Below are 13,748 nucleotides of genomic sequence, written 5' to 3' on the forward strand. Positions count from 1 at the left end.
CTTGGATGAGCAATGAAACAACTCAAGATTTCTTTTTATAAGGCATGATAAAACTTTGAATCTTTTTCTCTCTTTCACACACTAGATCGCTTGAAGTTTTGAATCTTTTTCTCTCTTTCACACACTAGATCGCTTGAAGTTTATGAGCTTGGAAGCTTATAATTTCTTAGATGGACCAACACCTTCAACTGAATGAGGTGGGGTTATTTATAGGTGTGAGTTTTTGTCCCCACTAGTACAAAAAGACACATCCGCTACACCTGTAAAAGTGTTTTCGCTACACTTCTACAGGTGTAGCGGATGGCACTGACGCTGAAAGTATATGCTTTCCGCGACACCTATTACGGGTGTAGCGGAAAGCATATGAATTATTTTTATTTTTTTTAAATAACCACTTTCCGCGGCACCCGCGTTGGCACGGGTGCCGCGGAAACTATTTTTCTTTCTTTTTGAACATGGCTTTCCGCGGCACCCACCTTTCTGTTGGGGTCGCGGAAGCCTTTTTCTTTTCTTTTTATTTTTTATTTTTTTTTATTTTTTAATTAAAGCTTTCCTCAAATGGGTAAATAACAAAAATAAAAGCTTTTATATACATTAGCGTACAAATACAATACAAAATATATTTCAATATCAAAGAAGAAATATTTCAATGCATTCATTCATATTACATTACAGATTTACAGGAGAAAAGGCCAAAAAACAAAAAACAAAATATGGCTACCATCTGTGTCTAAGAATACTAAAACCAAATAAGTATATTTCAAAGAACTAAAATCATTCTTTCAACAACTAAAATATATCAAACTAATACCCCTTGAATTCATTCTGGATTTCCTTGAGTCTGACAGAGAGTCTGTTGAGTTTTGCATCCCTGTTGTGAGAACTGGGTTATAGCTTTGTTCTGGGGCTAATACCCCCTCCCTTTTCCCCCCAAAAAAAATATATCAAACTAAAATCATAAAAAATAAACAGATATTAAAGAAAAATAATAAAATACAGTACAAACTAAAATCAAACAAAATCAATACAACTTATATTTCAAAGAACAAAAGAAAAAAAAAATAAAAAAATAAAAAAAATCAACCGTGAAACAAATTACCGGATCTGAAAATTTCTTCTGTACATCAGAAATGGAAGAGAAGTCGGCGACACTATCTTCCACCGGATCTGAACTCCTTTCTACCGGATCTGACTTTGGAGCTTAATGGCGAGTCTCTAGTTTAGGAAACAATAATTTTAAACTATAAAATATGGACAAACTCGAACATAGGCAATTAGGTAGACAACCTTAAAAGGCTGATTGCCTGTTCTAAATTCCATCCCAGGCACATATTTTGGCCAAACTGGGAATCCCCTGCACCACAATATAATACAGCAACTCAGTTTTTTTTTTTTTTTAAATTTAACACAGCAAACAAGGAATTAATAAGAACTAAATATGCATTTACCCGAAATTCCATTCTCCAAAAATATAAGGGCCGATACGAAGATGAACATAGAGCCTTGCTTGATGCACCAGTTTGATGAACCTGACCAAATCATATCTCCCCTCAAAGTTGTACTGGAAAAAAAAATTTTAAAAAGTAAAATTTCATATTTTAAATACAAAAAGCATATAATATAAGGGGCATGGAAAATTAAAAATTAATAGAGTTAAGGCATTACTTTTCCAGGAGATGGTTCATGCCCATTCCAGAACACATAAGTCTGTATAACGTCCAATCCTCCATCTTTAGCCTTCTGTATAAGCCCAGAACATGTTAGAATACCAAATGTAACTCTAAGACATTACCTTATCAAATGAAATATGATACCAAAATTAAAGGGCCATCCCTTCCTATAATGAAATATGAATACTAAATGAAATAGTCAACTCTAAGACATTACCTTATCAAAAACAGGGAAATTGTGCTTGTTCAAATAGTTGAGAAACTTGCTATTTGATGCACCCCTCTGCATGCAGTGTATAAGTTCAATTAGTTAAAACATTTGTCTACAGAAAAGATAACAGTTAATAAAGATTTAAGCATAATCTTAAACCTCAAAAAATGGAATGGCCATATACAAGCATGATATCAATCTATCAATGTGGTCTCCATCATCAACCTACACATCAAAGATGCATGTCATTCAGTTCACAATTAGAAAAAGAGGCTTTTTCTAAGAACAAACTTCAGAAACTAACCTTAGAACATGTTAGAATACCAAATGTAACTCCTCTTCCTAGAAGAAGTAAGGCATACCTATCTACACCACCGCTGCGTCCTCGCTGGTCGATCGACGAGGGTCCTCGCCGGTTGGTCGCCGCTGCCTCGCTCACTGCCTTTGTCGCAGCCGTAGGAACTCCAAGTCTCCAGGAAAGCGGAAGCAGAAAGAAAATAATTGATTTTATAAATTGGGAATTAGGGTTAGAATAAACCTGGAAGATCCCAAGCTCTCTGTTATATTCGCCGCCGCCGCGGTGAACAAAAGAGAAGACGGCCTTAGGCTGAGCATCTGTGTAGTCAAAATTCAACCTCTCCTTCAACAACACCGGCTCCTCCACCCACACCCTCACCACCGCCACGCCCAAAACCGCCGCCACAACCAACAGAATCGTTAGAATCATCCCAACATACGCCGCCGCTAGTATCCCTACCCCGATTTTCCTCGCCAAACTGCCGTTTCCACCTCCGCTGATCTCCGACGTATCGTTTGCCGCCGTCCTGTCGGGCTCGGAACCGAAGAGGCGGCGGCGCGAGAGAAGCGGCGATGAGAGCGCGGATAAGCAGGCGGAGACTGTCTCCGCTTGCAGAGTTCCTCGCTTCGAGAACCACTCCGATAAGTTCCTCGCTTCTTTCGCGGCGTCGGCGAGTTCATCTTCCCTGTCAGTGCCTGGGCCGGCGATCGGCGAGTTCATCGCTTGACAACACGCACCTATGGAGAAGATGGAAATGTGGAAATTGGGAGCAGATCTAGTTTTTTTTTTTTTTTTCTTTTTTAATATTTCCTTGAAGGGTGCCGCAAAAATAAATTATTAAAATAATCATTAACTTTTCGCGGCACCTATTCCTTAGGGTGCCGCGAAAAGTTAGTTATTATTTTAATAATTTACTTTTCGCAGCACCTGAACTCGGTAGGTGCTGCGAAAAGTAGTGTTTTTTTTTAATTTTAAAGAATAAACTACACCAAAAGAGGTGTAGTGAAAAGCTATCATTATATGTTCAATTTTGTAGTAGTGCGTTTGAACCTTAACGTGTACAAACAATTTGTCTTTTTGTCTTAATAAGGGGACATGGATTTTAATGCTGATTTTGACCTTGAGATCCGTTCCTAGGATTCTTTTTGTCCAAGGTTGATCACCTACGTTTTTAAGGTTTCGGACAAGAAGTCGCACAGAGAATGTTTCCTGGCTTGTCCACACGAGTAATGACTGACTCGTGCTTTAATGCTCAATATTGAATGATTGGCTTTGTCATTCTCCCAAGTATCTTCCTCGAATGATCTTTCTTTATCATTTGGTCTTAATAGTCATCAAGAGGTGGGCCTTTCCAGGATTCAGCTTTTTCATACCTCTTGGCCTTGTTCATGTCTTCGGCCTCTAGATCCTCTTCAAAAAGTATTGCTCTCTTATCTTCATGACTCGTCCTTGGTGCTAGGGCAATTTCATCTAAGTAACCGAGAAGCACGAGTTCTATGATATTACAATGGTTCATCCAAGAACTCCACCTATACAAGAGACTCAATTAAATGAAAATTTGAGGGGTCTAAACTCTTTATCTTTGGTATCTTCAAAATCTCATTACAAGGGGTTCTTAACACTCTCCATATATTTTTTCTATATCTTTCCTATATACTCATTATTTTAACGGTGGTGTTGGCCCGCCTTGACTGCCCAAAAATCATAAAATCAACACTATATATACTTTATTGGGCTTCACGCTCTGATTAATAATAGTATTATTTTCATACCCTTGTTCTAAAACCGATTTATGGTGGACTCGGTTCCAATAAAACCATCAGAAACGAATATATCCAAAACTATGTTAAATATTAGCTCAAAAAATATTAATATTATCTAGACTACATTTTAGTTGAAATCAATAGGTTATTGGTTTGTATATATTTTTAGTTATGTTATATATGGATAAAAATTTAGTTCGAATATTAAATATAAAAATCTTGCATATATTAGTTTTAAAAATAAAAATTATATTTATTTCATTTAAACCAAACATATCCAAAAATATTTTACACATAAGGTCTAAAACTAATTCAAAATTAAACTTGTTAATTTTATAATGTATTTGAAAATAAATTTGAAAAATTGATAGTTAGTAAATAAGTTTTAGAAACACAAAACATTGATAAAAAAAATAGAAAATGAAAACTGAAATATTTAAAAACAAAAAATAGAGAACAGTTTATGAGGTATTTTGTATAGGATGGAGTTGGCAGAATTGAAAATCAGCCTTAGAATTTGTCAGTCCTCAAAGGACTTTTGTCTCAGGAAAAATGATAATAATGGCAATAAATTAAAGGAAAGTAGGAGCTTAGAAAGAAAATCCAGATTTGAAATCAAATACAAACAGCGGAATATTGCATGCTAAGCAACTTGCTTCGAATACAAAGCGGCAGCAGCAGCATCAGCTTTCTTGGTATACGCTCGGCGCCTTCGGTGTTCAGAATGAATCAACCATTGCATCAAGGAGAGCATGAGAGCTGTGGAGGATGTTATGAGGCCGGCGTACACCCACTCTGAGTATTCATGCAGATTAGAACAGTACACTATACTCAAATCCGAAAGTGTTTTTGTGAGATATGTGCCATCCATTAGCTCCACCACAAATGGAATCCCATCGTAAAGAGCGGAGCTAGCGTTCACCAGAGCTGTCAGCTGTTTGTAAGCCTGAGGTGTTAGCCGCCCTGGGGTGACGCAATAATTCCCATCCCATGTAACTTCGCACACGAATTTACTCCAAGTCTGCATATATTTATGCATGCCCCATCAATTTATTATGTTAGAATGAAGTGGACAACTATATATGTTATTGTTGGGCAGAGGCCAGTAAAGACCAGGTCTTTTATCTGTGACGGGATTGTTAGGCAGAGGCAGGTGGGCTTAAAGGGCCAAATCTAATACCCAGCGTTCTAGAAATGTGTGAGGGTATAACAAACTAAAGTTACACCATCATTACATGCTATAATTTTTGGCGTAGTAATAAGGGTTTAATCCTAACAAGTGGCATTAAAGTTAGGCCACGGATAGATTGGTTCAAGTCCTAGCAATAAGATTTAAGAATGGTGCTGAGAGGGGAATGGTTGGGCACCTAGCATCCTATAAATGTGTTGCAGTATAAGGAAATAAAGTTATGTCTTCACTACGAGTTATAACTTTTGTCGTAGTAGTAAGGGTTTGATCCTAACAAGTGGCATCAGAATCATGTCACGGGTAGACTAGTCCAAGTCTCAGCAATAACATTTAAGAATGAACCGGACAATCATATATGTTATTGTTGGGTGGAGGCCGATAAAGACCTTAAAGGACCAAAAATTCAACACCTAGCATCCCGAAAATGTGTGGCATGCATGCCCTTGATCCTAATAGTTGTCCCAACAATACCATTTAATAATGAAGTGGACAGTTATATATGTTATTGTTGAGCGGAGGTCCGTAAAGCCCTTAAAAGGGTCATATCTAACAACTAGTGTCTGAAAATATTTGGTGGGCGCTTGATCCTAACCGTTATCATATATATATATATATATATATAGATGATCGAGAGATGGAAATAAGTCTTACGCACATCTGATGCATTCTTGAAGTGAACTTCACCTGCTCCACAATGCTGCATATCATTTGTGTTGTAGGGGTTGCAGAGCAAAGGCATGAACGGACCAGATTGATTAGAATACAGGGGCCACCCATCAGGTGTCATATTATCAGCATTGGAGACGTTTGAAATGTATGCATTTGCCACCTCAACCACTCCATATGTAACATTCTTGGTGGCAGACAGAATTAGATGAGTAGTTTCGTTGTCTACCTTTGGGATTATATTCTCCAGAGCTGAATCTGCCATTGGATTCTGCTGCCACTCCGTCATCGCCACACACGTGTCTCCAATCAGGCTGCACCAGTGTATTTAGTGTCAGTATTTTGTACACATTTCTGTACTTGTAGGGTTAACACAAAGAATTGAAACTCACTTGTTAACAAGAAGAAATATGCCACTCATAATAAATGTTACGCTCACAATAATCCACCCCATTATTACTAAGCTGCAATATCATCGAATAAAAGAATCATTATGCTTTCCTTCAGTAGCTAAGATAAAGTTGGCATCAAAAAATTCACACTTACGTGTACATAAGACAGTTAGCTCCAGTAATCGAAAATACTGCCACCAAATTTCACCGGAAAGAGAAAGATAATAAAAACAAAAATCATCAAACTATGTTATAAAGTAAAAGTGAATTTGGGAGAGCAGTTGAATTAGAATGGCTTGCAACTGTCCACCAAAGCGTTATCACTTCTTGAAAATTCTTCTCCCAACAAGTTAAATCTTAACCTTAAGTGTCTCTAACGCTTCGACCCGATAAAATATGTGAGAGGATGTAAGTTACCATAACTTAGCGACTCAGCAAACCGAATTAAATGTCTATGCACACAAGGAATCTGTTCACTTTGAACATAATCGTTGCATTGTCGCTATCGAGTTTTGTATCTCTTGATTTTTTTTCTCAAATACTGCCCACTGAAACAAGTTAAACCCGTGCTGGCATTTCTTGGGAAGTCTAACAATTGGAGTGGTTGACCATTACTATTCCCTACTCTCCCAAACTCAACATCTGTATTAATTGTTTAGATGGCTAAATAAAAATGATGAAGAAAAGTAGAGAAACATACAGAACCCAAGCACCGCTACAACAACCATGACAACAGCAACGAAAATGAGCAATTGCTTCCTAGGAAAAAGAAATTATTCAATAGATGGATAATTAACAAGAAAAAAACACCATAATGGTATGTTTAAGATGATGATGAAATAAGAGAAAGATCGAAGTTCTTACAGGGGATCTAGAAAGTCTACTATTTCAGTTTTGTCCTGATGAGTAACAGAGCGAAAAGAGCGATACAATGCATCGACTACAACCCCAATTTCATCAACATCATGCTTTTGTTGGTCAGGTAAAGTGAGGTCTCCAATCCCAACATCCTTAACAGCCATCATATGATCAAACAAGTTCATAAGGTTAACGAGGGTGGTGTCTGCTCTATGCAGAACATAGCTCATTACATCAACAGCGCTTGACTCGAATCTCTCTTCACCAACGAATATAAACACACTTCCCATTCTGAAACATTCATTCAGAATTAAAACCCAACATATATTAGATCAATTGTTATACAATATTGCATTATGAACCCCATCCAAAACTTATGTGTCATTAACACATTTTGTAATACCAGTTAACAACTTTTGTACTTGTAAACAAATTGAAGATACATAATAACTTGATAATTGTGGACACGTAAACTGAATTGCAAGTACATAATATGTTAATTGCAAACACATAAAATGTTAGTTATAACATGTTATTTATGCAGTTAACATATTTTGTAGTTGTAGTTAACAATTTATATGTATGTAGTTATCATGTTATGTGCTTTTAATTATCATGTGATGTACAGTGCCTTCAATGTTTACAGGTATAGAAACAGTTAACTGAAGTACATAATGTGTCAATTGTAGGCACAAAATCTGAAGATTATTTTTAGACCAAGATTTACCATGCAAAGTAAATCCTAATCCATTGTATAATTTGCAATATTAAATGGGTGGGAGTGGATTAATATAGTTAGCTTACTGGACTGCAAGAGTGAAAAGGCAGAGCAAAACGAGGGACAGGGTGTAGGCATTTTGGGAATAGCCATAAGGTTTGCGAGGACAGCAGCAACAACAACAACAGATACACATACAAAACAACCATAGTCCAAACATGATGAACCACAAAACGGCAACGATGAAAGGACCCATGGAAGCAAAACCTGTCGACTTCATCAAAAACAACAACCAAAATTGAAAGTATTATTAAATGCGTCCATTGTGTGAAATCCCAAAGCAAATGACTAATTGTGTTGGTAGAGACCGGTAAAGGGACAAGTCCATTAATTAGTGGTTAGGAGATTATTGGGCGGAGGCTGGTCAAAAATTAAGTCGAACACCCTACCTCTTGAAAATGTAATGACGGTCTATAAGGAATTAAAGTGCGTCATTCGCTACTAACGGTAGCTTTTGATCTAGTGGTAAAAGCTTGATCTTAACAAATGGTATCAAAGCAAAGAACTGTGTAACTAAACCTGGCAAGTGCGGAAAATAAAGTTATTGTGCCTTTTTTGCTACTAGCTATAATTTTTGGAGTAGTGGTAAGCACTTAATCTTAATAATTGTATGCAATGCGTTTTCTAAACCTGTGCAAATTTCCCCAAACCATAATTCAAGATCCATAGTCGTCTATAATGGAGGAACCAAGCAAGGAGGGCAGGTAAATTTTTTATGGAAAAGCTTATTCATATTTAACCATAACTAAGCAATTAATAAACCATACAATAATAATAATAATAATAATAATTATTATTATTATTATTATTATTATTGAATATAAATTTAAGTTCCCATGCCACAAATGAAACTTACAAATACATAATGTGGGTCATTAATATTCCAACCACCGCTGTAATAATGGTAATCATCAAGAGGGTCTCTTCTGTGAGTCCTCTCTGCTGCCAATATCAAATAGGTTGAATCTTTGGTAGAGGTTTCCTCGGTGACCTTAATGCTATTCTTTCTTGTGCCCAATCCATCGTCCAAGACTGAATTAAAATCACCCAAGTCCAAAAAGAAAAAAATAGTTATTTTTATTATAAAAGTACAAAAATTTGTACTCTTCATCCTAAGGTATAAGGTAATTGTAGAACTCGTCCTAAGTGTTGGTCATACTCACTTTTCGCTCATAAGCTATTATTTGCATTGCACTTTTCGGCCTTAAGCTATACTAAAGTTGTAAATTTTGTTCCTAAATACAACGCCAATGATAGCTTACGGACAAAAAGTGAGCATGACCAACAATTAGGAACGAATTCTACCATTATTGTTTAAGAACGAAAAGCGTAATTTTCTCTAAAAATTATCAAAAATACAATCTCATACAATAATATATGAAAATTCAATACATTTTAAGTAAAGAATAAATGTTTAGATTTACTGTTATCCTCAAATTCAGAGTCTGCCATATCAAAATTATAAAAAGATTTACTAATTTTGCTGATTCTTTATCATCAAAGCAGACATCTTTCGTATGGAAATTATTTATGAAAATGAGAACCTCTTATCTAAAATTATATGTTTGTGCTGCTTTACGATTAGGTTTTTGGTACTTTTTTTTTAATCGAATTACATACATAAAACTTTATCTCATTCAAGAAATAATTTAACAATCAAGAAAACATAGGCAAATATCCAGCTGCTATGACAATTCTGGCATTCAAAAGGTAAACTATACAAAGGGAAAGAACATATGAGTTTTGAAAAGCTAAATGTGGAAAAATCAAATTAAATATGGCAAATTACAACCAGAACATCATAAAGTTTGCAATTAATAAATAATAATAAATTTTTAAAAAGAAATTACCAGAAAATTGTTCATCTTGAAAAGGGTGAATGATATTGGGATAGGCAACAGAGAAGGATAACGTTGAAAATAGGAGAAAAGAAAGAAGAAAGAGATGAAAGAAAGGGTTTGAAATGAAACCCATTCTTCAATCTATGGCTGCATGCTATCATTGCGGATTATATACACACTTCTTATACATTATTTTTATGCAATTAATATTAGTGTTTTTAGAAAATTAAAATTATATTATATGGTTTGTTGGGTCATAATCTCTTAGAATTCTGTATCCAATGGAATTACCACCTCACCACTCTGCCGTGTGTGGAGTCGTGTTTATAACACGTACGTTATGCTCATGGAATGCAGCTAGCGCACTGCTTACCTGGATCGGAGAAGGTTATGTTAGTACAGCGCAAATTATATTGTGGACCATGATCATGTCTGATACTGCAGTTGTGTTGAACGGATAGTGCAGTTGTGTTGAAAAGATACTGCAGTTGTGTTGAAAGGAAACTGCAGTTGCGCGGAACAGAGACCGTATTTTTTCAACACAACTGCACTATACGTTCAACACAACTGCAGTATCAGTTCAAGTAGTTTCAGACAGATGACACAACCTCTGTTCCGCGTAATTGCAGTTCCCTTTCAATACAACTGCAGTATCAGTTCAACACAACTACAGTATTAGTCATGATCCATGGTCCACGGTATAACAACTGGGTGGCGTTTGCCGCAACTTTGGTTTTGGGTGATGCTTCGTTTGTGGGAGATTACACTGCGTACAGGATCAAGGGCGTGTAAGGAAGCTCTTTATTTCTTAAAAGCTCGGAGCATTTAGGAGGTTTGTGTTCAGTCGGATTGCCTTAACTTGGTTTCAACCTTTGAAGCGTAGGGACTCCAACCACCCTTATCTTTGAGTCCTAAAGTTTATAACTTAAGAGTAATAAATAAATAATTAACTCTATTGGCCAGAATTTAAAATATCTTTTTATTTTGAAGTAATATCTCTTAAAGAGTTTCAAAAAGTTAATTTTAATTTGGGCCTTTTTTCCCCCTAATAACCCTATTTATTTTACAAAAACAATACGGAGTACATTCTTTTCTCTCCATTAATCTTTCTTATTGTATCATTCGCAAAAAAATTACACAACTTTTTTTTTTGGAACGAAATTACACAACTTTTTAAAGACGGTCTCGCATGATACAGATCTCAAATATGTGAATTTCTTTTTTTTTTTTGTATATCAATAAGTATTGGGTAACACTTGCGTGAGATCGTCTCACGGGTAACGGGTCTCAATCCGTGAAGACGGGTAGGGTTTCGATGAATGTGTCAAATCTTTGATTAATTTAATGAGTTGGATCTTTGACCTCATTAATCAAAGATCCGACCCGTCTTACAGATTGAGACTCGTGAGACAGTCTAACACAAGTTTTTGCTATAAGTATGACATGTGAAAATATAATATTTCTTAATTCATAGAAAAGTATTATATATGCCCGCACATGTAGCTTAGTTGGTTCCTCGGTGGTAGATGTTGGGCAAGCTAAGGATACATGATCGAGTCCTGTCAGTCGCAGTGTAGAGTTTCGTGGACACCAGACACTAATAGACCGCTAAGTTACTGTGATTTATCCTGCCTTTGTAAACAATAAAACTATTACATTTTTAAAATGATTCTCACATCAAAAGATTACACAAAACCAATTTTTTAAAAAAAATTTGTATTTCCTTTTCAAAATTGTTTTCAAAAGAAATAAGACTACACTACTTGCTTTAAAAAAAATATTTTCAATATTGAGCTTCATTGTCTACTAGGATCACAAGGCGGGGTTTAGCTAGTACATACCCTTGAGTATTGATTATGGGTTTCTCTCGTCACTCAAAAAAAAATTAAGCATTCTAAAAATCAATTATATTCATTTTTTTTGGCTGTGATATGATGTTCACGTTATTTATTAACAAAAAGAAGAAGGATTGTGTTAAAATGTTGGTTTTCTTTAGCTTAATCCTTTCTGTTGTGGGCACGGGAATAAATAATTGTCAGTTAATATTTCAAAATTTGTTTTATTAATTAGAAAGATTATCAGTTTTATTAATTAATTAGGAAGATTATCTTAAAATTATTTTATACTTAGTTTGTTAGAATTATATTAATTTCATATTTATCTTAGTTTGTTGGTTAGGATTAGTTTATTTTATATTTAATAATTATCTCATTCATGTGGTTGTAATCTGCTTGTTAATGTCTATTTAAGGCCATTGCATGCCAAATGGAATACAGAGTTGAGAATTTTTGAGTTAGAAAACTGAGTGTTTTCTGGTGATCAAGTCATGGTGATCCTGACTTATAAAGTGTGAAACTTCACTTGTGGCGTCGTCCCAAATCCTACTTATTACCTTATAACCCGGTGTGGCCGAGGACTTATTAAAACCCAAAAATTAGCCCTTACCCCGCCCTAAATTAAACCTTCAAATCAAATTCACCCAACCTAATAAACCGTTCTATGAATTTCTTTGTAATTCGAGTATGAAGAGAAGATCGGACCAACCAGATTCATATCATTTGGTATCAGAGCTCACGGTTGTCTCTTCACGAAGACTCATTAAGCTCCAACAGTGCCTGAAACGTGGATTCGAGGACGAATCTCTCTAAAGAGAGAGGGAATGTTGTGGGCACGAGAATCAATAATTGGCGGTTAATATTTCAGAATTTGTTTTATTAATTAATTAGAAAGATTTTCAGTTTTATTAATTAATTAGGAAGATTATCTTAAAATTATTTTATACTTAGTTTGTTAGAATTATATTAATTTTCATATTTATCTTAGTTTGTTGGTTATGATTAGTTTATTTTATATTTAATAATTATCTCATTCATGTAGTTGTAATCTGCTTGTTAATGGCTATTTAAGGCCATTGCATGCCAAATGGAATACAGAGTTGAGAATTTTTGAGTTAGAAAACTGAGTGTTTTCTGGAACTCGGGAGAGTTCGGCCATGATCAAGTCATGGTGATCCTTATTTATCAAGTGTGAAACCTCACTTGTGGCGTCGTTCCAAATCCTACATATCACCTTATAACTTGGTGTGGCCGAGGACTTATTAAAACCCAAAAATAAGCCCTTATCCAGCCCTAAATTAAACCTTCAAATCAAATTCACCCAACCTAATAAATCGTTCTATGAATTTCTTTGTAATTCGAGTATGAAGAGAAGATGGGGCAAACCAGGTTNAAAACAATACGGAGTACATTCTTTTCTCTCCATTAATCTTTCTTATTGTATCATTCGCAAAAAAATTACACAACTTTTTTTTTTGGAACGAAATTACACAACTTTTTAAAGACGGTCTCGCATGATACAGATCTCAAATATGTGAATTTCTTTTTTTTTTTTGTATATCAATAAGTATTGGGTAACACTTGCGTGAGATCGTCTCACGGGTAACGGGTCTCAATCCGTGAAGACGGGTAGGGTTTCGATGAATGTGTCAAATCTTTGATTAATTTAATGAGTTGGATCTTTGACCTCATTAATCAAAGATCCGACCCGTCTTACAGATTGAGACTCGTGAGACAGTCTAACACAAGTTTTTGCTATAAGTATGACATGTGAAAATATAATATTTCTTAATTCATAGAAAAGTATTATATATGCCCGCACATGTAGCTTAGTTGGTTCCTCGGTGGTAGATGTTGGGCAAGCTAAGGATACATGATCGAGTCCTGTCAGTCGCAGTGTAGAGTTTCGTGGACACCAGACACTAATAGACCGCTAAGTTACTGTGATTTATCCTGCCTTTGTAAACAATAAAACTATTACATTTTTAAAATGATTCTCACATCAAAAGATTACACAAAACCAATTTTTTAAAAAAAATTTGTATTTCCTTTTCAAAATTGTTTTCAAAAGAAATAAGACTACACTACTTGCTTTAAAAAAAATATTTTCAATATTGAGCTTCATTGTCTACTAGGATCACAAGGCGGGGTTTAGCTAGTACATACCCTTGAGTATTGATTATGGGTTTCTCTCGTCACTCAAAAAAAAATTAAGCATTCTAAAAATCAATTATATTCATTTTTTTT

At 35.3% G+C, this 13,748-nt stretch overlaps 2 protein-coding genes across 2 annotated transcripts; both read right to left on the reverse strand.

Annotated features, from left to right (window-relative positions):
- Nucleotides 1-630: 630 nt before the first annotated feature.
- On the reverse strand, nucleotides 631-2,929 carry LOC116032777. The gene is made up of 7 exons (XM_031275491.1): nucleotides 2,186-2,929; nucleotides 2,041-2,106; nucleotides 1,888-1,953; nucleotides 1,666-1,740; nucleotides 1,449-1,561; nucleotides 1,100-1,354; nucleotides 631-949 (listed from the first exon to the last, which is right to left on the reverse strand). The coding sequence occupies exons 1-6, from the start codon at nucleotides 2,897-2,899 to the stop codon at nucleotides 1,237-1,239; spliced, it is 1,152 nt and encodes a 383-aa protein (XP_031131351.1). The 5' UTR covers nucleotides 2,900-2,929; the 3' UTR covers nucleotides 631-949; nucleotides 1,100-1,236.
- A 1,463-nt stretch (nucleotides 2,930-4,392) lies between these two features.
- Nucleotides 4,393-9,799, reverse strand: LOC116031369. Its single transcript, XM_031273551.1, has 9 exons — nucleotides 9,676-9,799; nucleotides 8,682-8,857; nucleotides 7,852-8,039; nucleotides 7,054-7,338; nucleotides 6,890-6,948; nucleotides 6,344-6,380; nucleotides 6,190-6,261; nucleotides 5,787-6,111; nucleotides 4,393-4,963 (listed from the first exon to the last, which is right to left on the reverse strand). The coding sequence occupies exons 1-9, from the start codon at nucleotides 9,797-9,799 to the stop codon at nucleotides 4,586-4,588; spliced, it is 1,644 nt and encodes a 547-aa protein (XP_031129411.1). The 3' UTR covers nucleotides 4,393-4,585.
- Between the last annotated feature and the right edge of the window lie 3,949 nt (nucleotides 9,800-13,748).

The sequence above is a fragment of the Ipomoea triloba genome, chromosome 10, assembly GCF_003576645.1.
Source record: "Ipomoea triloba cultivar NCNSP0323 chromosome 10, ASM357664v1".
NCBI lineage: Eukaryota > Viridiplantae > Streptophyta > Magnoliopsida > Solanales > Convolvulaceae > Ipomoea > Ipomoea triloba.

Excerpts from the sequence above, each read along its gene's own strand:
- LOC116032777 (XM_031275491.1), bottom strand. The coding sequence starts at position 2,899 with ATGAACTCGCCGATCGCCGGCCCAGGCACTGACAGGGAAGATGAACTC. Across the intron at positions 1,562-1,665 it reads ATGAACCATCTCCTGGAAAA|TACAACTTTGAGGGGAGATA; the intron begins GTAATGCCTTAA and ends TTTTTTTTCCAG. Across the intron at positions 1,355-1,448 it reads TTTGGAGAATGGAATTTCGG|GGGATTCCCAGTTTGGCCAA; the intron begins GTAAATGCATAT and ends ATTGTGGTGCAG.
- LOC116031369 (XM_031273551.1), bottom strand. The coding sequence starts at position 9,799 with ATGGGTTTCATTTCAAACCCTTTCTTTCATCTCTTTCTTCTTTCTTTT. Across the intron at positions 8,040-8,681 it reads ATGACCCACATTATGTATTT|TCGACAGGTTTTGCTTCCAT; the intron begins GTAAGTTTCATT and ends TTTTTGATGAAG. Across the intron at positions 6,262-6,343 it reads GCTAACTGTCTTATGTACAC|CTTAGTAATAATGGGGTGGA; the intron begins GTAAGTGTGAAT and ends ATGATATTGCAG.